The sequence below is a fragment of the Zonotrichia albicollis genome, chromosome 3 (genome assembly GCF_047830755.1).
Source record: "Zonotrichia albicollis isolate bZonAlb1 chromosome 3, bZonAlb1.hap1, whole genome shotgun sequence".
Classification (NCBI taxonomy): domain Eukaryota; kingdom Metazoa; phylum Chordata; class Aves; order Passeriformes; family Passerellidae; genus Zonotrichia; species Zonotrichia albicollis.
In genome coordinates this window covers 6,909,807-6,934,439 of record NC_133821.1, presented here as the reverse complement: position 1 = coordinate 6,934,439, position 24,633 = coordinate 6,909,807, and the positions used below count along the sequence as shown (strand labels likewise).

The 24,633-nt window shown below is 42.2% G+C and overlaps 1 protein-coding gene across 4 annotated transcripts; it reads left to right on the top strand.

Moving 5' to 3' along the window:
* The first annotated feature begins 1,428 nt into the window (after positions 1 to 1,428).
* CYP39A1 (cytochrome P450 family 39 subfamily A member 1) lies at positions 1,429 to 23,931 on the top strand. Of its 4 annotated transcripts, none has more exons than XM_026795473.2 (12): positions 1,473 to 1,775; positions 8,171 to 8,306; positions 9,075 to 9,249; positions 10,828 to 10,977; positions 11,813 to 11,906; positions 13,375 to 13,473; positions 15,349 to 15,439; positions 16,469 to 16,602; positions 17,440 to 17,535; positions 19,364 to 19,465; positions 22,282 to 22,369; positions 23,080 to 23,931. In XM_026795473.2, exons 1-11 carry the CDS (start codon positions 1,599 to 1,601, stop codon positions 22,336 to 22,338), a joined length of 1,311 nt encoding a protein of 436 aa, XP_026651274.1. In that variant the 5' UTR covers positions 1,473 to 1,598; the 3' UTR covers positions 22,339 to 22,369; positions 23,080 to 23,931. The 4 variants fall into 4 exon arrangements, with proteins under 4 accessions (XP_074392634.1, XP_026651274.1, XP_005490411.1 ...); XM_005490353.4 differs by having other exon boundaries at positions 1,476 to 1,775; positions 19,377 to 19,465; XM_074536533.1 differs by lacking the exon at positions 8,171 to 8,306 and having other exon boundaries at positions 1,429 to 1,775; positions 19,377 to 19,465.
* The last annotated feature ends 702 nt before the right edge of the window (positions 23,932 to 24,633 follow it).

Sequence of the window (24,633 nt, the reverse complement as noted above, 5' to 3'; positions counted from 1 at the left end):
CTGACGTGTGAGCTTGTTCTTCTGCACCTACAATCAACATGTAACATCCCAAGGTATTTCAAAATGGCTGTTTAATGAAGAACATACACCTAATTTTCACAGCTCTTAACCTCCTACTATATCTATGTATATTATATATACTAATGTATATTTCTGCTGTGCTACTTTTACTGTACTGCCTGTCTGCACAGATATAAAGGTTCCTGTTTGTGCACCTCTTCCTGTATAGGAAGTGAGTTAAACTGTATTTGTATTTGTTTATGCCCACTGCCTCTTGCCCTTTCACTGGGCATCCTGAGAAGAGCCTGGCTCTATCCTCCTTGCACCCTCCCTTCAGGTGTTCATAGACACTGAGACGATCCCCTGAGCCTTCTCTTCTGCAGACTGAGCGGTCCCAGCTGTCTCAGCCTCTCCTCAAATGACAGATGCTTCAGCCCCTTTTTGGCACTTCACCCTTGGCAGAGGATCACCTCCCTCAATCTGCTGGCAGCACTTTCCCTGATGCAGCCCAGGGTGCTCAAGGTCCATCTCTGACTCGTGTTCAACCTGGTGTCCACCAGGACCCCAGATCTGCAAAGTTCCCATCCACCCAGGTGCCCCCTCAGCCTGTACTGGTGCATGATGTTGTTCCTACTCAGTGGCAGAACTTGCTATTTCCCTTTACTGAACTTTATTTATTTATTTATTGTCAAGAAAAGCTGGACCAGGGGATCCTTGGTGTCCCTTCTGAACTGTCATTCTCTGATTTTGAGATAAGTCCCTCTCTGCCCATTTTTTATCCTGCTGAGGTCCCCCTGAGAGGCAGCACACTCATCTGGTCTGTCAGCAACTCCTGGTTTTCTGTTCTCTTCAAAGCTGCTGAGGGTGTGTGGGGGTAGATGCTGACAGCACTTCCTAGGGGCTTTTTATATTTAATGCATTCTGTAAGTAATTTTGACGTGCCACTTTCACACACGCAAAGAAACTAATCTGACCTCTCTGAAACCTTGTCTTCTGACATGGCACAGATGTAATAGAGGTGGCCAGCAGGTTTTGATCTGTTAGTTCAACCTCAGAAGCATTTCTCTGCTCCTCAGACACTGGACACACATCCAGCCTTTAATTAGGTATTTCAGACGGGTGAGAGATCTCTTTCTTAAGGTTTCTGCTTCAGGTGATGCCTGCAGAAGTTTCTTGCCATCTATGACTTGCTGAAAGCGAAATGTCTGCAACTCACAGGCTCTCTGCTTTGTAATCTCAATATTGCATATTTTTTAAATTGAAGAAGGCTCTGCACTGCTTAGCCAGTGTCCCTGGCCGTGTCCCTGGCTGCCCGGTGGCCTTCCAGCAACCACTGCAAAGTCCAAGGCTTTGCCACAGCAATATCTAGGTTTTGCAACAGCACAGTTGGTCCTCATCCCAGAACGGATGAGAACTGGCTCTGCCTGTAACAGAACAAGGGCTGTGCCCCCTGCAGCTCAGGGCTTTCACGCTGTCCCCGCTGTCCCCGTGGCAGCGCAGGGCAGCTCAGGGAGGATGAGCTCGGAGCGCGGCCAGCGCGGCCATGCCGGGGCAGGCGGAGCAGCAGCCGGGGCCGGGCCGGGCGGCCGAGAGGCAAAATGGATCTCGCTGTGCTCTTGGCAGCGCTCCTGGGACTCCTCATTGTCAAGGCTCTTTTATTTCAGCTGAGAAACCCGAGCTCGCCTCCTTGCATCAGGAGCTGGATCCCTTGGTTCGGAGCTGCGTTTCAGTTCGGGAAAGCTCCTTTGGAGTTTATAGAGCGAGCCAGGAACGAGGTAAGGCCTGGTGCTCGTGGGTGCGTGCTCAGGGTGGCTGCCTGCAGGGGGAAAGGCGAGCAGAAACTCCTGCCTTCAGTTTTGCCCTTTCCTGACACCTTTTATAACGTCAGGAGCATTTAAATGGTGAAGAATCGGCTTAGTGCCACCAGCATTGGTGAGTTGTGGATCTGATCCAGGCACGGTCTCTGTGCTGTGATTATCCTGTTTGGACCTCTGCCGTTTTGCTTTTGCAGTCTGGCTGTGTGTTAATCTTGGTTTCAGATAATGTGGAAAGCTCTATGCCAAGTGCTGGGACCAGGAAACTACTTATTTGCATGCCTAAAATTAGGTGAGATTTTTGAGCACCAGCTCGAAAAAGTCCCTCAGCATTCAAGGAATACAGATGTGCTTGGCAGATCAAATTTTCTGTCCTAAAAATCTTAACTAAACATAGGGGTCAGGATTTACCCCTTGGACTTGAATTTCTTTTTCTGTGTCTGTCGGATAGAAAGAGGTAAAATTCTTAATTTCTAGATATTTAATAATAACTGATATAAACCCCAGTTTCCCACTTTCATTCAGGAATTATATTTCCCCCGCTACTACAGTGTCATCAACGTTGAGTGTTTCATGCTGAAGGATCCCACAGCCCCACTACTTGCAAAAACTAGCTAAAAATGAAACCACTGTTACATCCTGAAATTTGAAAAAAAGAGAAAACCCACATCAATAAATACTGGATACCATTACTTTTTCATTTTGAACTGCTTGATTTCATATTTGCATTTCTTTTGTATTGTTATAAACATGTGGTATTAAAGCAGAGGATTAAGTCTGATCTTTGAGAACAAGAGCTGTCAATCTTGCATTAAAGCACATTAGGTGCATCATGGGGTAAGCTTAGAGGTATGATCTGGAGTTTCTTGGCTTCTCTGTGCTTGACAGGCCAATTTAAATCTTTTTATTACTGTGTCTTTCCTGTAGCTTTCATCTGTGCAAATGCACACTCATTGGCTCTGGGTTAAATAATTTTGGTGTTCATTTGGTGTTCATCATCATCCAGGATGATGCTGTGGCAGCTGCTGATGCATCTGCACACTCTAGGAACACCTGAAGGACTTTATAAACCTCTGGTTTTGTTGGGACAGAAACTAGAACAAGAAACATTCTCAATGGCTGAAAACTCAAAGCAAAGAAGGAAGAGAAGGCTTTCTTACACCTCTCCCTTTACTGTGTGTTTGCTGGTAGGGCTTCTCCTTTGACTTTTGGTCCAGCAGCTCCTTCTGACCTCTCCCTGTGGTCCCCCTGGGCCGAGGGCGATGTCTCCATCCCTCCCTCCCAGGTTCGCCACCTGCCTGCAGCACCATCACCTGGCAGTCTCCCTGCCTCTGAGGAAGGCCACTTGTTTGTTGTCCCCTTCCTCTCCTGAAAGCGTCCTCAGACACTGAAAGTCTCCCTCCCTTCCCACCTCCCACACTGGCACGCTGTGCTGAGGCCAGGGAAAATGTCTTTTCCTGCCTGCTCCCTTTGAAAGAGTAGGCACTGTTGGAGAGCACAGCCAAACCAAACCGGAGCTGCTGCCAAAGGGGCCATTAACAGGCACTACAGGGCTTGCAAAATCCATCTGCAATAATTCCAGGCTCCTTGATACTGCCAGAACAAGGTTGTGTCCTTAATATGAGCGAGCCACCCTCGTAAAAGGTGTTACAGACACAGGCTTTAGGCAGTGTGAAACCTCCTCGTCTCTGCTAGATCATTGTCCTCAGCGGAGACTCTTGCAATTCCTCCTCTGGATTAATCCTTCAGACTGCCAAAGTGACACTCATGTCTTTCTTAACCCCTTTCTTCCTTAATTCCTTTTGTGTCTGTCCTTCACTGTTTTTTCTCTCAAGCCCTGGGTAACACAGTAAAGTTCCACTGCTGCCAGCCTGCCCTTTGCTTGGAGTTTGCTGCTTCTATTTTCCTCCCACGGAAGAACACGTGGGCTGGAAGAATTGTCTCCTTTCCCCCTTGTGTCATCACTGGGACTAAGAAAAGAAAGTTCCCCTGCTCTTATAAAATATTTAATCTCTCATCTAATAAAAGATACCACCTCTTCCTCCTAAAGCTGCCTGGTGAGACAAGTTTTGTAGCAGTATGGAAAGGACAGGAAATAACCAGAACCACCATGCCCCATAAAATACAGGGTGATCTGCTTAATGAGGGGTTCAAAAGGTGGCTCCCCAGTTCTCCTGGGTAACATGATAAGAGTTAGTAAGAAATTTCAAATTCTTCTCATCAGTTTGCTGATTAAGCAAACAGGAAAAGTTCAGTTAAACCCAGGGGATTGTTGTGCACTGTTGTGGGGACCTGTGGGATCCATACATCCCTCTCAGAGGCAGTGCTGAATTGGGACAAGGTGCTGTGTCCAGGACTGTTGGCCTTTCTGTGTGTGGCTGGGTGAGGGATGCCTCACTGGGTTACTCTGCAAGGGAGGGGAGCAGGCTGGAGAAGGCTTCTGGTGGAGCATTTCCATACTCAGTGTCCACAGCTGAGTCCCTGAAGGTCTGTGACTGGTCCCAGGTGTAGAAGACCAAAATGCTGCAGTCCCTGAGCTAGAGAGGGGACGTGGCATTGACCCTGTGTGTGTGCACACCCACGGGAGAGAGAGGAAACCCACCCAGTGCTCCCAGCAGAGCTCCTGGTGCAATGCAGCTGTCCCAGCTGAGAGTGGTTGCTCCCTGTCAGTGCCCCTGGGGAATATGACTATTTCCCTGATTTCCTTTGGGATTTTGGAGAACATAATTCTGAAGTTTTTATTTCTCTGGAGTGTTACTTTCTTCAGGCTTGAATCTGTATCTTACTATGGCACTGAAGTGTTTCTCAATCTTTGGAAAAAAATTAGCTTTCATGAGTGAAAGCAATAAATCCTAAAAGGATTTTTTTTTTCTTTCTATATCTCTCTATATTGTGAAGTGTCCTTAAAAGCTGTTTCAGATCAGTAACCTGGCTGCAGTGCTGGCAGCAGAGCCTGCATTCTGTTGGTACCTTCCCATAAAACAAGTGCATTCCAGGAGCTGATTTTATTGCAGTGTAACATCAGTGTAATTACACATTTTGACAGATGAGCAGTCTGGTTATTCAGGTGTCTGTCTGGGACTGCAGCCATCAGGAGATGCTCAGTAACCGGGTGTAAGGAGCACACCCAGGTGAGAGTATGTAGCTTCCTGCTTTTTCTTCTCAGCTCCTGGTTTAGGGATTTGCTAGGCTGGAATTTGCATCTATATGATTTGACCTAATCTCTTTTGTTACCCTATGTATAAATTTGGCTTCACAGCAATGCACAGCAGTGAATCCTTAATTTAATCATGACCCATATAAATAAAGTATTCTGTCTGGTTTTAAGCCATCTAACTCCTAATCTCAAGCCCATTAACTTTTACATTATGAGGAACTGAGAATAATGATTATCTTTTCCTCTTTTCCTGGGATCTAAGTTCACTTAATCTCCTTTTATTGAAATATTCATGCATGTTGTGCATCCCTTTGACTGTGACTAGCTCAGAATATCCTGCTGAGATGGAATGGGCAGAAACACAAATTAAAGATGCAGGCACAGGATGGGTTTAGATGTTTCTTGTCCTTTTTCCTCTCCTTTCCTAGCAAGAGAAGAGCTCCAGATTAATTATCATAGAATGGTTTGGGTTGGAAGGAACCTTAAAGATCATCTCATTCCAACCCCTCTGCCACAACAGAGACACTTCACACTATCCCAGGTTGCTCAGAGCCCCATCCAACCTGCTCTTGAACGCTTCCAGGGATGGGGCATCCACAGCTGCTCTGTGCAACCCGTGCCAGGGCCTCACCACCCTCACAGTAGAGAATTTCTCCCAAACATCCAGTGCAAACCTACTTGCTTACAGTTTGAAGCCATTTATTAGCACTTGCAAAATAGATTTTGGAGTTATTTCAGTGTCATTATTCTAAGCCTTCTTCTGTGACATTTCTAGGTCTTCTCATTTTTTAGACTCTCAGATGACTCCAGATCATGAGTAAACTTTTAGTTCTTCTTCCAAAGAATGAATTAGAAAATATTTCTATCACCACACAACCTTATGTCTCCCTAAAAGCTGTGCTGGGCTCTTTTGCAGTACATCCTATTTATCCACTAGTAATTCCAATCTTTAATAATGCTTTCTCTAATTTTTTGAGTACCAAAATGACTCTGAGGCTTCCCAGGTCCTTCTGGCACTATGTTTGCCTGTCCATGCTCCTGTTGCTGAGAATGATTTAACAGATCACAGTAGGGAGTTCTGCAACTTCTTATTTTAATTCCTCAAGAGTTCTGAATTGAAATATTTATCACTGTTTTACCTAGAACTTGTTTAAGTCTATTCTGCTCAATACTTCCAAAACAAGGTCTCAGTCCATCACTCTCAGTGAAAGGCTCCAAGGTGGGACTGGTCCTCCACTGATGTAATCCTAACTCAGGTTCCTTCCCCTCTTGGTTTCCTTACACCTTGAGTGTTTATCAGGCTCAGCAGTGCACTGGGAGACTCCCTGCATCTGACATGCTTGGAAAAGTCTCTAATCTGCCTCTGTTGAGGCAGATTACCTTTATTAGTTTGATTCTCAAACCTTTCTAGTTTGAGAACTAATAGTTTAGTTTTGCTTTGCATTCATCAAATGTCATATCTATTTGGACACAAAATTCTGCTTTCTGAAAGATTTGTTTGAATATCTGCCATGACAGTGCTGCTCTGTGAGACTAACTTATTCTGGAGAGAGTCATCTATGGAGTTTTCTTTTTTCAGTTTTGTTAAATATTGATCTAATTTTAACGATTCTAAATAGATTGCAGGAAGTTGGATGAGATTCAAACCCAGATTGTTGTGGAGGTGTTTGCAGGTTTCCAAGATGGTCTCTGGACAGGTTGTCAGTGCTGTCAGTGGAGTCCAAGGGCAGATTAGCTCCCTCCAAAACCAGGAGTGCAGGAGATGGTCTGGTGAATTGGTGTTTGGGATCCCTTGACTGCACAGACTCGATTTCTGTTGTCTATTATTGGAACTCAGACATCTTGTTCACATGTAATCACCTAAAATAAAGTGTTCCAATCATTAATTGAGAGTGACCTTAATTGAATAATTAAGTGTTATTGCAGGCTGCTATTAATTCAAATTCAATTTTATTTTTAAATTAAAGTATGTTTTAATGTTAATTTAAAATTTTAAACATTTAATTTTTAAGCATGATACAAATTCACTGATATTTATCCAGACTGATGATGAGGACATGGACATCAAAAAGCAATCTTAGAAATTCAGCTGTTATAGAGTCATGGAATCACAGATTGGTCTGTGTTGGAAGGGACCTTAAAGCTCATCTTGTTCCACCTCCTGCCATGGGCAGGGACAAATTCCAGTGGACAGGTGCTCAAAGCCTCGTCCAACCTTGAACACTTGTTATTAAAACAGTATTTTATTTATTATCACCCAGAGAGTTGGAACTGTCATTCTTTCTTTAATAATTTGCAGTTGAAGGACACAATCAAAATTCAGCTGAGGCCAGGAGGAATCTTCTCCTTGGCTTCAAAGAGCTTTTGATGAAGCAGGATTTACACCACAGACACCAACAGCAAAAAAAATGGTTTAAGTCAATGGTATAAACAATGTGAGCAAGGTAGAATGATCTTTTTATGCCTACATCTGGCAGACAGAAGGTATTACACATTTGTTTTCTAGTTTAGAGTATTTACAAACATTAGTGTTAATTTTGACAATGTAGGAACTCAGAATTGAATTCCTATTGCTGGAAGTTCTAAGAAGGCTCTAGGATATTAGATTAAGGGAAGATGAAATAATGATTTATGGCATCAAAAACCTTTCCTGAATGTCAGTCAATCTGTTCTGCTCAAAGGTTGTTAGCTATTTTGATATTAATCTCTACAAGAAAGAAATCATTGGTATTGGGAGAAAAGACAGGGGGAAGGGAAGGGAAATATTAAAAATATGTAGGAGGGTGGACTTTTTGCTAAAACAGTGTAGACTGAAACTGTAGGATTATGGATTTTTACAGTATTGGTACTTTGCTGTGTCAGCCAAAGTGTGCAGAAGATAACCCATACCTTGACTTCTCTAAATCCACATAGATTGTATTGCTTGAGCTGCAATGTAATTCAAATATAAAGTGTTAATTTAAGAGAAGAAATGTCTTTACTCTGCAAGAGGTCAGACACATACCACATTCCCTTCTGGTCATAAATCTGCAAATTTTGGTCTGATTCATGTTCATCCTGTGCAGTTCTGAGCCAAGGTGTGCAGAAGGCAGGAATGACCAGGTCCTCCCTCCTGACCTCTCAGCAGCACTGAAGTTGTGCTGGGGCTCCTGCAAATTGTGTTAACAGGGTACTGACAGGAAATCTCTGTTTGTTCCAGCATGGACCTGTGTTCACAATATTTGCTCTGGGAAAACGGTTCACTTTCGTTACTGAGGAAGAAGGAACTGAAGTATTTTTTAAATCTGAAGACTTAAATTTTGAACAGGCAGTACAGCAAGCTGTCAAGAATGCAGGTAACTGAGACCTGTCTCTTTTTAAAGGAAACCAAATCTAGTTACCCAGGAAGATTAAATCCCAACCAAAAGCCTATTGGCTTTTTGATTATACCTTAAATGCTTATTTTAATCCATGACTCTGATGTGAAATGGTGAAATTCAATTTCTCCATGACGATCTAGTACTGTAAACCAACTGAGGGAGTCTCAAGGAATGAGAAGTTTCTGATCCAGGGAATGTTATTATTTTCACCATCCAGCAGTCCTAGTTTGAGATCAGGTCCTTTGCTGTGGCTGGACACCCCACATGCATGTACCTTGTTAAGAGCAGTTGTAGGTAATTCTATCACTTCACTGGAAAATCAGCTTGCAGCAATAATTACTTGCAGCAATAATTAGTTACTACACAGTAGTACAACAGTCATTAGAAAAGGATGAGGTGTTTATGAGGATGTACTTCTATTGCATGGAGACACAAACTGGTTTTTTTGACTTCATTCAGTTTTGTGGCATGCCTGCACATCTCTGTACATCCCACTGGGGGGAAATCTCTGGATTGTTGGTTCTGGCACTGAAGCTCCACGAGGCAGGAAGACGTTACACAGGCTGGGAGAAGCAGAGTCATTACCAAAATCTTTACATGGTTACAAGGAGGCTTCCAGGGAATTTTACTTTGGGAAAATGAGGGTTAAGGCATTTAAATTAGAAGTTAAGTGTAAAAATGTTCACTCTATCTTTCAGTGAAAAATCTACTTTCCAAAATGTTTCTGTTTCATTTTGTATTTAGTCTCTGTTCCTGCAGAAGCATTTTATGAGAACCATGGTAACCTCTACAGCATGATGAAGGGGAAGATGAGTCCCAGTAACCTGCACATGTTCTCAGGCACTTTGTGTAAGGAGCTCCATGAGCACATGGCTCACCTGGGCACGGAGGGCACGGGAGACCTCAATGCCCTGGTAAGGTAAGGGAGACTTGCAGCACATCTCTAACTCAGGGGTGTCCTTCATGGAAGGGAAATATTTCTGTAAAGCAGCTGGAGCTCAAAAGTCTTACAAAAGTTTTGTTAGGGTGCTCCTCACAGCTTCATGGTTTCAAAGTGGCTCACAGAGTGGACAAGGTTTCATGGAAAGGTGTTTCTCCCAGTTAGAAGAAGAATCTGAACTGCCTGTTTGGAAGAAAAAAGAAAACACAGCATGTTCCAACAAACCCTGTTTCCCAAAAGATGGGATAAAAGCTTCACATTATTTATAAAGAACGTAGAAAAAAATGCTTAATCTTCTGCAGGTTGAGAAGTTTCCATGTTTGAGCCAAGCTTAGCTTGAAGCTTAACTATGACCTTCTGCAACTGACTTGGCTGTCAGAACTTCACATTAAAAAAAATTGTTTCATGTGACAGCAACAAAGCTTTTAACTCCTTTTTCCTGATTATCTGGGATAACACCTGTATCTTGTCTGTCCATCTGTACTACAAGTTGAATATTCATGTAATCCTAGAATAGTTTAGGTTGGAAGGATCCTTAAAGATCCCCTTATTCCATCCCCTGCCATGGGCACCTCCCCTAGAGCAGGTCACTCAGAGCCCCATCCAGCCTGGCCTTGAAGATTCCCAGGGATGGGAACAGATACTGCCTTTGGTTTGGACCTGTTTCTAACACCTCCCATTCACATTGTCTTTTGCTGCCCTTTCCTGCATTATACAGTAAGATACAGCTGTTAGTGCAGTTAAATCACTTGGCACCTCTCATTCCAGTTACTGCAGTTTGGATTAACTGGGAAAAATGTGGAGGAGAAGGCTTTGAAATCTTGTAGGGGGCGATTGGTTCTGCTTTGCTAAACAAGGCAAAGTAAAAGTATTGGAATGCAACATTCTGAATAAATGTTATTTAGCGGTCTCAAAATTAAATCCTTAGAGCCACCAGATGGCCCCCTCTTCCTAATAATCAGAAAATCAGAAAAGTGAGCACTGTTCCCTGAAATACCCATTTAGTAACACATGGAACGCAGCAAAGGCTGCACAAGAGTTTCCTGGAGTACAGAAGGGTCTGAGGAAGGGGCTCAGAGTTTGCAGGATAACAGAGGAGCAAGCATGAAAGAGTGAGATGAAAAGAAACCAAAAAAACATTATCTGCCCAGGAAAGCTGCAGCCAGAGGAAGGATGTTTCAGGATGTTTGGTCCAGAGGGGTTTGTGCAGTGCCCAGAAGGTTCATGTGGGTCAAACTGAAATGAGAGGGGTGGTTCATGGGGAGAAGGGGACCTCGGTGTCCAGAGCCTTTCTGCTCCTACTCGAGTGACCAAACCCCAGCTGGTGAAGTTCAGCCATGTGTAGAGGACCAGCCTGAGCTCTGTGAATCTCCTGCCTCTGTCTAAAATCTGAAATAAGTGTGGGGCTTGTAAGTGTGGGAGATGTGAGTCTTGTGCCAGCCCTTCCATACTGGTGTGACCCTTGAGTCCCCCAGCTTCCAGGGTGGGCAATCCAATGGGCTGAAACTGCAGCAGCTTCCCTGTGGCCCCTAAGTCTTGGGCATCTTGTCCTTGCAGGCATGTCATGTATCCAGCAGTGGTGAACACCCTGTTTGGGAAGGGCATCTGCCCAACCAGTCCGAGTGAAATCAAGGAATTTGAAGAGCATTTTCAGAAGTATGATGAGGACTTTGAATATGCTTCTCAGATGCCTGAGTGCTTCCTGAGGTAAAGGGGCAAAGCTGATGATTGTGGTGTAGCCACTACAGACATTTGTCTTGCTGCAGGGTCAGCCATGGGAGGGGAGACATTTCCCCTAGATGTTGCCCAGTTTATACTAATGGTGTTCCCTCAGGTGAAGCAGGTTTTCAGCTAAATGCTTCAAAAAAGTTCTGACCTTGTCTTGTACATTTTCTGGTATAAAGCAGAAATAACCTGGCTAGGTGAGCAGAGCCCAGCTTGGACCTATCAGGGACTAGGCAGAATGGGGTAAAGAGCAAAGGCCTGAGCCTAAATGTGAGTCCCAAGCTCAGGGGGCCTCCAATGAGGTGTCTCTCTGGTCTTTTCCACACTTCAGCTGTTTTCCCAATACCAATCCCAGGTTACATGTCTGCACTGTCACAGAACTGACCTTGGGTAGAAACACCTAAACCCTGAGGAGGTGCTTCCAGATGCTGTCAGTGCTCTCAGGGCCATCATTGCACCTTTAGCACCTCAAAATACCTTCAGAAAGAATTGAGGATGCTCTAAAAAAATGGCCTTGATTTTCTTCAAGATGATTGGCCTAAGCAGTCTATCCAAATCAACAATGAAAACCTGTAATAAAAAGGTATGAAGATGTAGGAGTGTTGCAGTCCCAGGTCCTGGCTGCAAGAGGAGGTCTGGCCAAGGTGAAGGCCTTGGACATGCTGTTCCTCATGCCAGTCATCTCTTGGCTGTTCATCAGCTGATTGCTGCCCAGGGGCTTTTGGAAAACAACCCAAGGAGGGCTTCTCGTGGAAAAGGAAATGTTGGTTTGTGCTGCCTCAGTTAAGTGCTTCTTGTTTGTTGCTTTTCTTTACAGCAACTGGTCTAAATCCAAAAAATGGCTTCTAAAATTATTTGAGAAAGTAGTGTTGGATGCTGAAAGGACCAACCCTTCAGAGACTGCATCCAAGGTAAACATCCGAGGCTAGGAAATAAGATGACTTTGTTGTATATTCTGACTGAAGCAATGGAGGGCAGGAATTACTTCAGTACTGGAAGGAGTAAGTCAAGTATGTCAGCTTTTATAGCTATACCCAAATGTTCCAGTATTGCTGTCACCTGCAGTAGGACAGACCCATAACTTTGACTTCTGTTCCTCAATTTAGTTCATTTGAAGCAATTCTGAGAATTAACATCTTCCCCTGGGGAATTTTAAGGCAAGGGGTCAGAGCTATGAGCCATCCCCAGCCTGCAGTCCCACGCTGCAGTGAGCAGTTGAAAGAGGTGAGAGAAAGACCCTTCAGTTGTTCCACTGAGGGCATGTGTGAAACTTCAAAACCTTACATGTGCTATTTATAAACCCTGGTGTAGAGTGAGCAGATCCTTCAACAGCCAGACTGGTAGAAAATAGCAGATTACTGGCTTGAGCCAAGTACCCTAAATATTGATTGTGTCAAAGCTGAGATAAGTTGTTCCCCTGGTTATTCTCCTGAGCTCTGGCAGGAATTCTGCCGATAGGGCTGACAGATGTGACGGCAGACTGGCCTGGGAATTTTGATCTACCAAATGGTTGTAGGACAGATCATTAAACAAAACAGGTTTTATTTAGACTTCAAAAGCTTTACATACTGCAATTTATTTAATAAAATAAACCAGATCAGCAGAAAGAAAGAGAAGGCTGAGAGGTGCTGGTGGGAGGTAAAGAAGGTGCAGGAAGTGGGCAGCACATACTTGGTATCTTAGGTTGGATAGGAATTTGGAAAAAATCAGCAATTTTTTAAATTCAAGATTGGCCTTTTCCCCTCTGAAAAGTAGGCAGGAAGCTTTGCCTCAAGTGCATGGTTGCCCTGCCTTTAAGGAAATACTATAAACAAAAGCTGATCCTAGAACGTTACACAGTTGCTATAGCTCCAAATATCAGCCCATTGAAGTCACTGCTTAGGTCACCAACAAGGTGCCTGAAGCTAGGGAGTTTGCTGATGTGTCAGACCATCTCTTTATAACAAGCACTTCTGGGCATGATCAGAGAGAACATTTTCTTCATTTCCATTTGCTCAACTGGCTCATTCCCATTTTGAGGTTCTTTAAAGCAGAGGTGTAGAGAAGGGATTAGAATAGAGATTTTTTTTTCCTTTCTTTCACATACAAGCAACAATGGGGAGTGAGGGAACCCAATCCTCTAAAACTTAAAGGAAATGGAGAGCAGTCAAGAGTATTCAGGAGGAATTCATGTGGTGCACTGAGTTTTCCTTGCCCTCTGCCTATGTGAGTCTCATTTTCTTTTAATAGCTATCATCTCTACATTATGCTTTCCAAAAAATCCACAACTAACATTACTTCTCTTTGAGAAACTAGTCCTTGAGCTCTAGTAAGCCACGCCCCAAACTACATTTTAATATATTCTTGGAAATACAGATTATTTTATTTTATTTTTAACAGACACTTCTACAACATCTCCTGGATAGCTTGCAGGGAAAACATCTAGCTCCCAAGTATGGTCTCCTGATGCTCTGGGCTGCCCAAGCAAATGCTGTGCCTGTAAGTACATCAGCTGCAGAAACACCTTCTCTCTCTCCTGCTCCAAAGCCTGGATTTGGGGAGGAAAGGCTTTGAAGCAGAGGTCACAAACACTCCATGGATTCCAAAGAAGGGATTATCACGCCCACATGCATCACTACAAATATACCCAGGCTGCAATGTCACAGAAGCAATGACAAGAAAAGCTCTTCTTGTATTTTTCCGAAATTATGTTGTCCCCTGTCATAACATTTCAGGAACATAAGCCTCACAGCTATTAAGATCACAGTCCTAAGCTGTGAAGAGCATTTAACTCTGTTTTGAAGCACTGTGGCTGTATTATAGAAAAGACTATTTCAGATACCCTGGTGTTACCAATTGTAAAGAATATCAAAAGCATAATATAGAGTAACTTCATCTGTGTGTAAACCCTCAAGTGATTTTTTCTCTTTCATTTTTGGGAAATCTGCTGTACAAATGCCAGTGGAAGAAAAGCAATAGTTTGATTCTAGAGCTGTTAAGTTTTGTCATTGTTAGAAAAGGATTTGCTGGATTAATGATACTGATATAAGTATGCTAACAAGCCCAATATATCTAAGACAGCTTAGGCTGACCAAAGACATTTACAGGAATTTCTCAGATGAAAAATCCATAGCAGCAAAAACATCCTTTATTTACCATGACTACTAAGCTCTTTCCAGCACAGTTATGTCCATTACAGATGTGATTTAGAAAAACAAGATAGTGAGTTATTTTTATATGTTCCCCTAACGGATATATCTATGTTTTTTGGAGATTGGATATTACTGCAGTTTAGCCTAAGGGAATTTCATCCATTTCAGTGAGGTTTCTGTGGATTCACGTGTTGGCATAAGTGGGAGGCATAGCTTGCTGTCTGTTATCAGGATAACTGACATTCCTTCCACAACACTTACTTCTGTAATATTCAGCTGTAAATAGACATACAGATATTTTTCTGTTTCTCAGAATAGTAACAACCACTGTTCTGGGGAATGGAATGACGAAAGAAAAGGCCTTTCACCTTCCAAGGGCATTTTTTTACAAGCACTTTAAGCCCTTTTATCTGAAACAATTCAGTTATCCCTTCTTAGCCCATGGAGAGAAGCCACAGTGTCCAAGTGCTGTACAGGAAGGCTAAGCTACAAGACTTGCTTTGCAGAAGAAGGGCTGCATCCATGTCAGTCTGTTTGGGAAATAACAGTCAGAGTTTCATCCCTCACCAGCACAGATGGCCCACGACCAGATCTGTGTGCAGGCTGCACCTCCCGCTAGCTCAGCAAGAGGAGAGAGACTCCTGGCACTGCTGCCAGTCCTTCTGGTTTCATCCTGCTTAAGAGGATTTTCTCCTTTCCTAAGTTTCTTGATTTTCAACTTCATTGCATAATCAGTTAGTAAATTATTTCTAAAGGGGATATACTACTCCTTGTTTTGCTGTTAATTAAAACTTTTCCTGCCCATTTTAGTGTGACTCACTATGACAATGCCCTGCAAATCATTTTACCTCGTTTCTGCAAATGCTAGTATGAATTTATTTTTCTTTCATTCCTGCAGCTAAAACTAATCATGCATGATGATTTAGTAGTTCATTTAACACCTAGTTATTTGAAAATAAAGGATTCCATGTTTCAAAGCTCAAGGCCAAAGCTATATAATGTTCCCTAAAGATAAGTACACAGCAGATGACTAGACATAATCTCCCAGGAGCTGAGCCCTTAGATATGGATTTACCCAGGAAGCACAGCTCCCCATGCATCTCAACCACAGCAGGCAGACACAAAAAAAGTACAAATGTTTTCACCTGCCTCTGTGATTTGCTAAAAAGATACTGCCATTCTATTCCATGTCCCTCAATTCAAGGATTTCCATTCTGTTTAGGTTGCATTTTGGACCCTTGCTTTCATACTCTCTAATCCTGCCATTTACAAGAAAGTCATGGAAGACCTGGCTTCTGTTTTTGGCAAAGCAGGTAATAAATGTGATTTTGTCCTTCTGGAAGCTGGAAGTGATTTATCCTGTGTTGGCCCAGCACAGGGCACACTTGGTCAGTGGCTGGGAACAATGAGTGTTCCAATTAAGGGTGCTACTGATAGCATAGACAGCTCTCAGGTCTTTACTCAGTATATGATCAAGATGTATTTCTAAGCAAAACCCATCTCTGATGTTAGCAGAAGGAAGTAGGAAAAGAACAGTATGTGTTTGTCTCTTTGTTCCTATCAGAAAAGAACACTATGTGTTTCTTCATTCCTATCACTTAAACTTAGATTTGTATTTGTATTTCCTAGTTTTGTGCTTTTTCCAGGCACCTAATAGTTGAGGTCTTTCAGTTCAGGTGCTTTTCATGGTGTGCTGTTCACCAGAGTTACAGCTATTCATGGTTAAAAAGTAGACCAGGAAATGTTCTTTTCTGTCATCAGAGGCAAATTTTTCCAGCATGGTTGACCCCCCATGAGTAACCTCTTTCACTCAAAAAGCAGTCACCTATTGGGAGCAGTTGTTCCCATATGCAGTCCCTTGGACCAGAGTTAAACTTTCACAGAAGCTCTTTGTTGACATGGGTCAAAACATGCCAGTAATTAACCAATAAAGAAAAATCCTGAAGTCTTTCTCCTGGTCTTGTTTCATTTTCTAACGTTAACAGAGTCCAAGAGCTCAGCCATGGCTTCTTGTCTTGGTGCCTATAGTCCCTGAGATTTCCATGCAGTGTCCTGTGAAAGTACAGAAAAACTCTGAAGACTTTTAACTTCCAACATGACTTTGTTTGGCCCCTTCTATCTAATGCCGTATCTATACCTTAGAGTTATTGAATTATGTCCAGTGGCTTTTCTTAAATGTTACTGATTTGAGTCTGTTTATTTACTTTGAAATACAAAGACGATTTTTGGGTGTAAACAATGCCTTGAGGTCTTGAAGTATTTCACCCACAGTCCTAAAGCAAGACATGCCAGCCTGTATCAAAGCAAGTATAAATGGAATCTTCTTTTTCATGCCCCAACAGGTAAGGATACACTGGAGGTGTCTGAGGAAGACCTGAAGAAGATCCCTTTCATTAAATGGTGCACTTTGGAAGCCATACGGCTGAGGTCTCCAGGTGCAATCACCAAGAAAGTCATAAACCCAATTAGAATTAAGGTGAGGTTTGGTTGTGGGGTTTTTCCCCCAAAGAATGCTGTGAGATTTGTCTGGAAAGGGTCCTCCCATTAGATCTGGGTAAAATTACAGTGATAGAGATATTCCCCAGCCTCACATATATATTCTTTTAAATAGATTTGTTTATTATCATTAATTTATGAGTGGTCTGGATTGTCTGGCTCACAGTCTTGCCTTCAGTTTTGAATTGATTTGAGATTGAATTGAATTGAACTACAGATACTGATGGCATATAAAAGAGGAATCAGACACCACAAAAATAGTTGAAGGATCTACATTTTAGTTACTGATAAGACTCCTTTTTTTGTCCTATTCACTACCATTCAGAAGGAAGGTGTCAGCATTCAGGAATCTGGCAAAGAAATGTTTGGGAAAAAATCCACTCTCTTGAGGAATCAGTGCTTGTGACTATTTAAGATTACTGATCAAATTATCAGTATAATCTATCTATTGTCATAGAAGGCTTTCTTTGAGTTTCTTTGCATTGAAGGAAGTATTTAACAAAATATTTAGAAAAAAGAAAACAGCTCATATGATAAATCAAGAAACAGGAAAGACAGAAATAATGCTTCTGATGTTTTGATATCTAAAAAACCCAAATCAGAACACAAATAATCTTTCCAGCTTCCCCATTGTTTAGGTTTTGTGGAAAAAAATAGCAGCAGCAAGAAGAAACTTCAGACATGTAATGTGGCCACCATGGCTTTATCACCCTCACTTATCTTTTCTTAGGATCTTCTGCTGATGGAAGAGAGCTACCAAGGAGGGACTATTTTGTGAGATTTTTAGTTCTTTTCTTAGAGATTTTTCTCTTTTCAGAATTTCACCATCCCTGCAGGTGACATGCTGATGTTGTCACCATATTGGTTGCACCGGAATCCAAAATATTTTCCTGACCCAGAAATGTTCAAACCTGTAAGTTGTCACTCTTAGTGTGGATATTTTGCTGCCTTTTCTTCCCTTCACTTATTTTACAATAAAAGTATATGGATGAATGTGCTTAAATCTGGCTGGAGAATGGCCTTGAATACAGGGACATAAAGGAGGAGCCTGTGGAAATAAAAAAGTCTTTTAATTTCAGTGACATGTTGCAGATAATATGGTACTATCTTAGTGTCACTTTGATCCTGATCTTCTCACTCTCTGTAACTCCCTGAAAGGACATTGCAGCCAGGTGGGAGTCAGTCTTTTCTCTCAAGTAAGAGCTGATAGGATGAGAGGAACCAGCTTCAAATTGTGCCAGGGGAGATTCAGATTGGATATTAGGAAAAATTTCTTGACTGAAAGCGCTGTCAGGCATTGGAACAGACTGCCCAGGAAAATGGTCACCATCCCTGGAGGGGATTTGTGTAGGTGTGGCAGCCAGGGATGTGGTTTAGTGGTGGATTGGCAGTGCTGGGTTAATGTTGGACTCAATGATCTTAGAGGTCTGTTCCGACCTAACCAATTCTGTGATTCCAAGTATTCTCCTCTCCCTGCCAGATGATTTCTCGTAGGTATTATCTCTGCTAATTCAGTAGTTAATCTAGTTTCTTGATTATTATTCCACTGCAGGTGGCTGTGTGGGCAGGCTTGTAACTGCTCTTTTTAGCACCATCCAATATAGAACAGTTTGTCTTTTTTATAGAAATACATCAAGAAGTAATTTAAACAAAACTTCCCTTCTAGCAAACTCTTCCTGATTTGAAATCCCTTTTAACAATTCCTGCTTCTTTGAAATCTGAAGCTGAAACTGATGTAGCAGCTTATTTTTTTAGTAACTTTTTTTCTAAAGAGCAAGTTAGTTTGTTTTTTAGAAACTCTCCCTTTTTTTTTTTCAAGAGGAATAGATGAGTGCCCCTTGGACATTGTCATTCCAAATGTATGACCTTGCTTCATCACCACGGAGTTTTTTTTTCTTCTTTATTGGATTTTGATGCTGACAGGTTTCTTTCTCAGAAATCTCTAATCAGCCCTAGCTGAAAAAAACTTCTAAAGTAGATAAATGCAAGATGGTGTCTTCTCTGGGACAGCTTCATCAGAGGAGTTCACCAGCAGAAGCTTGACAGGGTGTTAGTTGGCAGAGTAGCACTGAGTTTGTGGAGGCTGGTACAGTTTGTCACCCAGCAGTCATGAGATGTGCTTCTCTCAGCGTCACCCACCAGAACTGCAGTCAGTATTGCCTTGTTCCTTGTGTAGTCCCTTTCCTCTCAAAGCAATTTAGGATGGAGCTGGGATCCCTTTGGGTACAGACAAGCTGTTTTTTGTGGAGAGTCTTTCATCTTCTCACACACTGGCTTACACCAGTTAAAGCTCATAGACCTTGCATTTGTCTTAGAAATGTTTTTTCTGTGCAAGATGTGTATGAGCTATTTGTGTGTCATGGCACAATTTTGTGGCTGAGGCTTCCCTCAGTACTGGTTGAACATTTGCATTTGTAGATACATTTAAAAAGAGAAGGTTGCATTTTAATAGCAAAAGATGCAGGATTTAGGAAATGAGGATGTATAGGGAAACTGCTTTAGGGATAATTTTGAAAACTTCTCCAGCATGTTAAGGCACCTAAATGTGCTTCAAATGGGACTCTCATTTCTTTCCCTGATTCAGTGTTGACTTTTGGATCCAGACTCTAATACTAACAGGTTGAATGCAAAAAATGGTATTAGTGCAACTTTGTATTGAGGATTAGCTGTCCAAGGTCATTTTTAGCCTGAAGAAATAAAGTTAAGCTTTATTTATATAAGGCTGATTTGGAAAAAAAAAGTTTCTTCCCACAGGATCGTTGGAAAGAGGCAAATTTAGAGAAGAATGCTTTCTTGGACAGCTTTGTGGCATTTGGAGGAGGGAAGCATCAGTGTCCAGGAAGGTCAGTGAAACAGCTGGAGTTTATTTATTCCTAAACCCTGCAGAGAACAACTCTCTTGAACTGGGTTTCTCTTACTCTTGGAGATAACGTGTTTGCTTTGCTCTTTGTCAGTCTCCTAATGCACCATCTGCACCTTGTTTAAACTGATCTGAAAGTGGTTTCACTCCTGGAAAAGACAGGTGAAGTCACAATGAACAGGCAGAATCTGAGACCAGTGTATCAAGGGATATTGCCCCCCACGCAGGGAGGAAATTCAGCCTGGCTCTGCCCCTGCTGAGGTTTCTTTTCATCAAAGGAGAGTTGCTCCACTTCCATACACACCATTTTACAGACACAGTTACTTAGGTTGGCTTAAACCAGTTCTAAACAAACCTACAGAACATTTCCCAGGTTTGAGACTCTTTCCATTCTCTGTGATGTCATTGACATTTCTGTTGATCTTCAGGTATCCTAACTGTCTCCTCTGTGTTTGAATCTGGTCTTTGCATTAGGGCACACAGAACTGTATAATGGCTTAAATTGCAGATCCTGTCTCACTTCACTCCTTCAGCAATGCCAGCCTTGGTACTTCCTGCATTCCTTCTGCTGTTTTCTCTGCTGTCCCTCTTCCTGGAGAAAGTCCCAGGGAGCCAGCTGCTCCTTGTTCCTGTGTTCAAACACCTCTGTGCTCAATCCTCTGCCTTCAAAACCTGAGCTCCTCCGAGACAAAAATCTCCTTAGAACCCTTAAGACCAGTTGTTTTACCTCGAGTTCCATGTGGAGCAAGGAATCAGGAGGGTGTTGCAGCGGATCTGCATTCTGGAATCTGCACCCTATGGCAGGCTAGAGATGAGGGCCAGATAAACTTTGTGAAGGCACTAAAGACATGAGCAAAATGAGTAAAACTGCTTTTACCATTTAGGCTTGTCAGAGGGAAGTGCTCACTCACTGCTGTACCTCAGTGGCTTGTACCACATTCCTGAGCTAAATCTGAGCACAGCCTCATTCCCAGCAAGGGCAACAGCAAAATTCACAAGAGGCATCTGCAGGTACAGGGAAAGCTGCAAACAATGTTTCTGAAAGCTGCTTGTTTATGTATCCTGACCTATATCTTTGTTCAGGCTGTTCTCTGGACTCTGATAACATCTTTCAAATAAGTTTTAGTTTAGAGAGGAAAGTATAACATTTCTACACAGACAACAGATGGAGAATCTTGTTCTTGCTGAGAAACAAAAAAAGCCCTTTCAGACCCTTTGGCAGTCCACATGGTAACACACACATTCAGGTTTTTCAGCAATAATTGTAAAAGAATAATGTGATGGTCTTGAAAAAAAAGATAATTAAATCAAGGGTTGTATCAAGGATTCCAGGCTGCAGATTTCCTTCATACAACTGAATGAAACAATGCTATTTCAAGTTTAAGATGCATTTTTATTTATTTCCTTAATGAAGTTTATAAATTAAATATATGTAACATTTAATTTCTCCATTGAAAAAGTTCAGGATAAAATTAAAAGCTACTTTAATCAAACTGAAAGCTAGTAAATAACTTAGCTGTCCAATATTCTACCAAACTGATGTGGGAAAAGCTCCAAAAAAGCCATATTTTTTATCTAAGAGAAAAATTTGAAGTCAGTTTGACTACTTTGGTCAAACCAGATGATTATTGCTTGTGTGACTGTGCTTGTCTTGCATGGGTGTGTTGTCCCCTCAAGCACTGGGCTCCAGGGCCCTGCTGTGCAAGCAGAGCTGGGACTGGAAGGACCCAGCCTTGCATGGTGCTGCAGGCTTGGAGCTTGGGCTACATCCCACCTGAGCTGGGCTAGCAACCATCAAAATATCTCTGCACTCCATTCCCCTGAGCCAAGGCCACCAAAAGCTCGAGGCAGCTGTAGTGTGAAACCACAGGGATAATTTGGGTCTGAAGCTGTGCTGAAACAAACAAGGATATCCCACTCCAGAGCCCAGGGTGGCTCTGCAGGAGTTAACTTGGGTCTGTGGGGCTTTTTATTTTCCCTTCACACCTGCCAGGCCAACTCCATGTGCAGTCATGTAGCCTCTTCCCCTGTGAATTCCCCCATAGCTATTTCATCCAGGTTTCCCAGCATTTCTCTGTACAAGAGCAAGGTGGTGTTACTATTTTAACTGGGTATTTAAGACTTGTGTCTAAACTCTGCAAGTGAGTAATCCCATGACCTGGCATAGGTGCACAGTGGTGAATGCAGAAAGCTCTTGTACACACAAGCTTTAAAAACCAGTAGCCTGGAGGGTTTCACCTGCAATTATCCAAAATCTTCTCTGGCCTAAGAAATACCTTTGGGAGAGTGTTACAGAAAAAAGAAACCATGCCCTTGGGTCTCCTGCTGCATCCTAATGCTGACGCATTAAATAATAACTCCCACTGTCACTGCTCTCTGATGTCACCAGGCTCCCAGCTGTATCATATAACTTTATATAGCACAATTAGTCATATGGCCTTTTCTGTTTGACTGTCTTCTCACTCCTAGGAAGTTATTTCAAGTCAGCAAGTGTTAGGAGAACATAAATGTTTATACAGTGGAAAAATCCATAATGATAAGGAGCTGGTTTAAAATAGGTGTCAGAAGGATACTGTCAGTCCAGTGTTTCACCAGGGAAAGAAGGGGCAGCTGCCACATTTGTGTTCTTTGCTGAGCAACAAACCCAAACTACAGCAGTTTCCCTATGGAAGATAAACTTTCAGGCAGAACTAAAGCACAGAGTGTAAAATGTGTCAAAGACACCCTGTTTCTTACCTGATAATAACACACATGTCATGGTCAGTCTGGAGGGCCAATGCTAACTCCTTTTTCGTGCAGGTGGTTTGCAATCATGGAAATCCAGCTGTTGGTTGTGCTGTTCCTGTACAAGTATGAATTTGTGCTGTTGGATGCAGTGCCAAAGGAGGTAAGAGATCCATGCATTTGTGTAGCATTGTCCATATTTATACCTTCATTTATCAGGCTCAGCTGAACAACCATGCTCAAATGTGCTTACATAAATTTTGAGAAGAGTATTATAAAACATGTATCTTTGTTTTAACTCAGAAAATCCAGAGTAATTCCTGCAGTTCCAGTTAGTGGGGGCTGCACTGGCTATATAACCAAGAGCTTACAAGAATATTTTGTCTCATTGTTGCCTAAACATTACCAAAGATTTGATACTTGTTGCTCAAAAAACAGTAAATATGGAATAAGATCATGAATACTTTAAAGATATGGAACCAGAAGTAACACTTGTAATGCTCTTCCACTCCATCTTCAGGGGTGGAAGGTAAATTACTAGAGTAAGACTGAATGAGCAGCTGAGACACAGAAAGGTTTTACACTTATGGTAGAACAGCACAGTTGCCACTTCATTATTTGAATATTTTGAAAGTATTCAAAACTGTGGGGATTTCTTAAGAGCTCATGTGTCACCCTGACAGAGTGACTGGAATAGTAATTAACCATGAAGGTCCTACTCAATGGCTTCAGCAAAGCCAAGAAATAATTACTGTTATTTGGTCTTGGCTCTCTAAGACAGAAGATGCAAGAATATCTTAACATTAAATCACAATGGTAATTCCATTAACTAAACTAACTGATGTGTTTTTTCTGAATTTTTTCTTTTTTCAGAGCCCTTTACACTTGGTGGGGACACAGCAACCCATGGCACCATTACAGGTCCGGTATAAATGCCGGGAATGAGAGTTGTCCAGCACTGAGCTTTCTTTGCCAGCCCAGGCTGGATGGATGGACCACTGAGCTGCTTCCTAATTCCACATCTTCAGACAGCTTCTCTGCCTGCACAGTTCCTGATTTCAGCTTTCAGTGCTGTACACTGTGCTGTGCCAAACCAGTGCAGTCATACCTGTGTGCTGCCCTGGCTGCCCAGCTCCCAGTGCTTCAATCCAAGCTCTCCTGCTGCATTCATAATTTGTGGGCCAGTTACTCACTGACTTTGCAAATCTGATATACTAAACTCACCATCCAAACATTCAGGACAAAAAGCTGCAGTGTCTGGAAATCTTGTGTGGAAGCTGTGCCAGAACCAGCAGAGAAGCAGCTCCCTTGGGCCAGGTCACTGCTTCCTGCAGGGCGCTTCAAACCAAGGCCGGACTGGTGCCTCATGCTAAGAAATCACATTGGTAACAAACAGCTCCCTGGTGCTGGTGAGCACAAAATCCAGGACAGTCTGAGCAGAGACCTCTGGATCAGCTCCATCCTGATAAACTGTGGGGACTTGTGTGTCACTGCCTGTGTGGGCACGTGAAGGTCTGGCCTGCTCTGCCAGCAACCAGCGCCAACATCTTGCAAATAAAATGCATTTGTAATGGAAAAATTGTAATTGGGATCTTGTTCCACTGGAACACCTGAAATTTCTGCTGAGCTTTATTTTGCTCCACAGGATTCAGAATCGATCCTTGCCTGAATTTGCAATGAAAGTTTGACCATATTTAGCTCCCAATAAAAAGTGATTGCAAGGAAAGCTGTTCCCGCTCATGAGACTGGTTGTCTATTATCTAGAACACTTTTACTTTCCCTTCCATGAGTTATAGAACAAATTGCACAAATCTAAGAATTTTTAATCCTGTAAAGAACACCTAATAAAAGTTGTTTGAAGATGCTGTCAAGTAAGTTCAGATACCAACACTTTAACTGCTGTCAGATTTAATATACAAAAATAACTGGCATGTATTTTTAGTCTTATAAGTAATTATTCATAGCAAATACATTTTAAAAGTATTTGCAAAAAATACAGATAGACTTTGAACAGCAGAACAAACTATGGGAACAACATAGGATATGCATAGGAAAATAATACATTGTATAATTCATTACATGGTTGGCTTACCTTCATGATGGATAGAACAACTTCAGTGATTTATATGGCTGGAAAGTGATTCATCCAACTTTTATTTTAGCTCATAATAGTTAACTGTGTATGAGTTGCAATCTTAATTGCTGTTCCACTGTCTCTTCCATAACTGAAAGCCATTTCCTTGGATTTCATGCATGGTATTACCTGAAAGTGTATATTTTATTTTTAAAATTTGGAAATGACCTTAATATTTGTAAGGCCAGGCCTGATGGGCCTCTGAGCAACCTGATCTAGAGGAAGGTGTCCCTGCCCATGGCAAAGGATTGGAACTGGGTGATCTTTAAGGTCCCTTCCAACCCAAACCATTC

What these genes read in the sequence shown, in the direction of transcription:
- CYP39A1 (XM_005490353.4), top strand. Translation starts at nt 1,599, where the DNA reads ATGGATCTCGCTGTGCTCTTGGCAGCGCTCCTGGGACTCCTCATTGTC. An exon ending in GCAAGCTGTCAAGAATGCAG is followed by an intron (nt 8,307 to 9,074) that starts GTAACTGAGACC and finishes TTTTGTATTTAG; the next exon opens with TCTCTGTTCCTGCAGAAGCA. An exon ending in ACCCAGAAATGTTCAAACCT is followed by an intron (nt 17,536 to 19,376) that starts GTAAGTTGTCAC and finishes TTCTTCCCACAG; the next exon opens with GATCGTTGGAAAGAGGCAAA.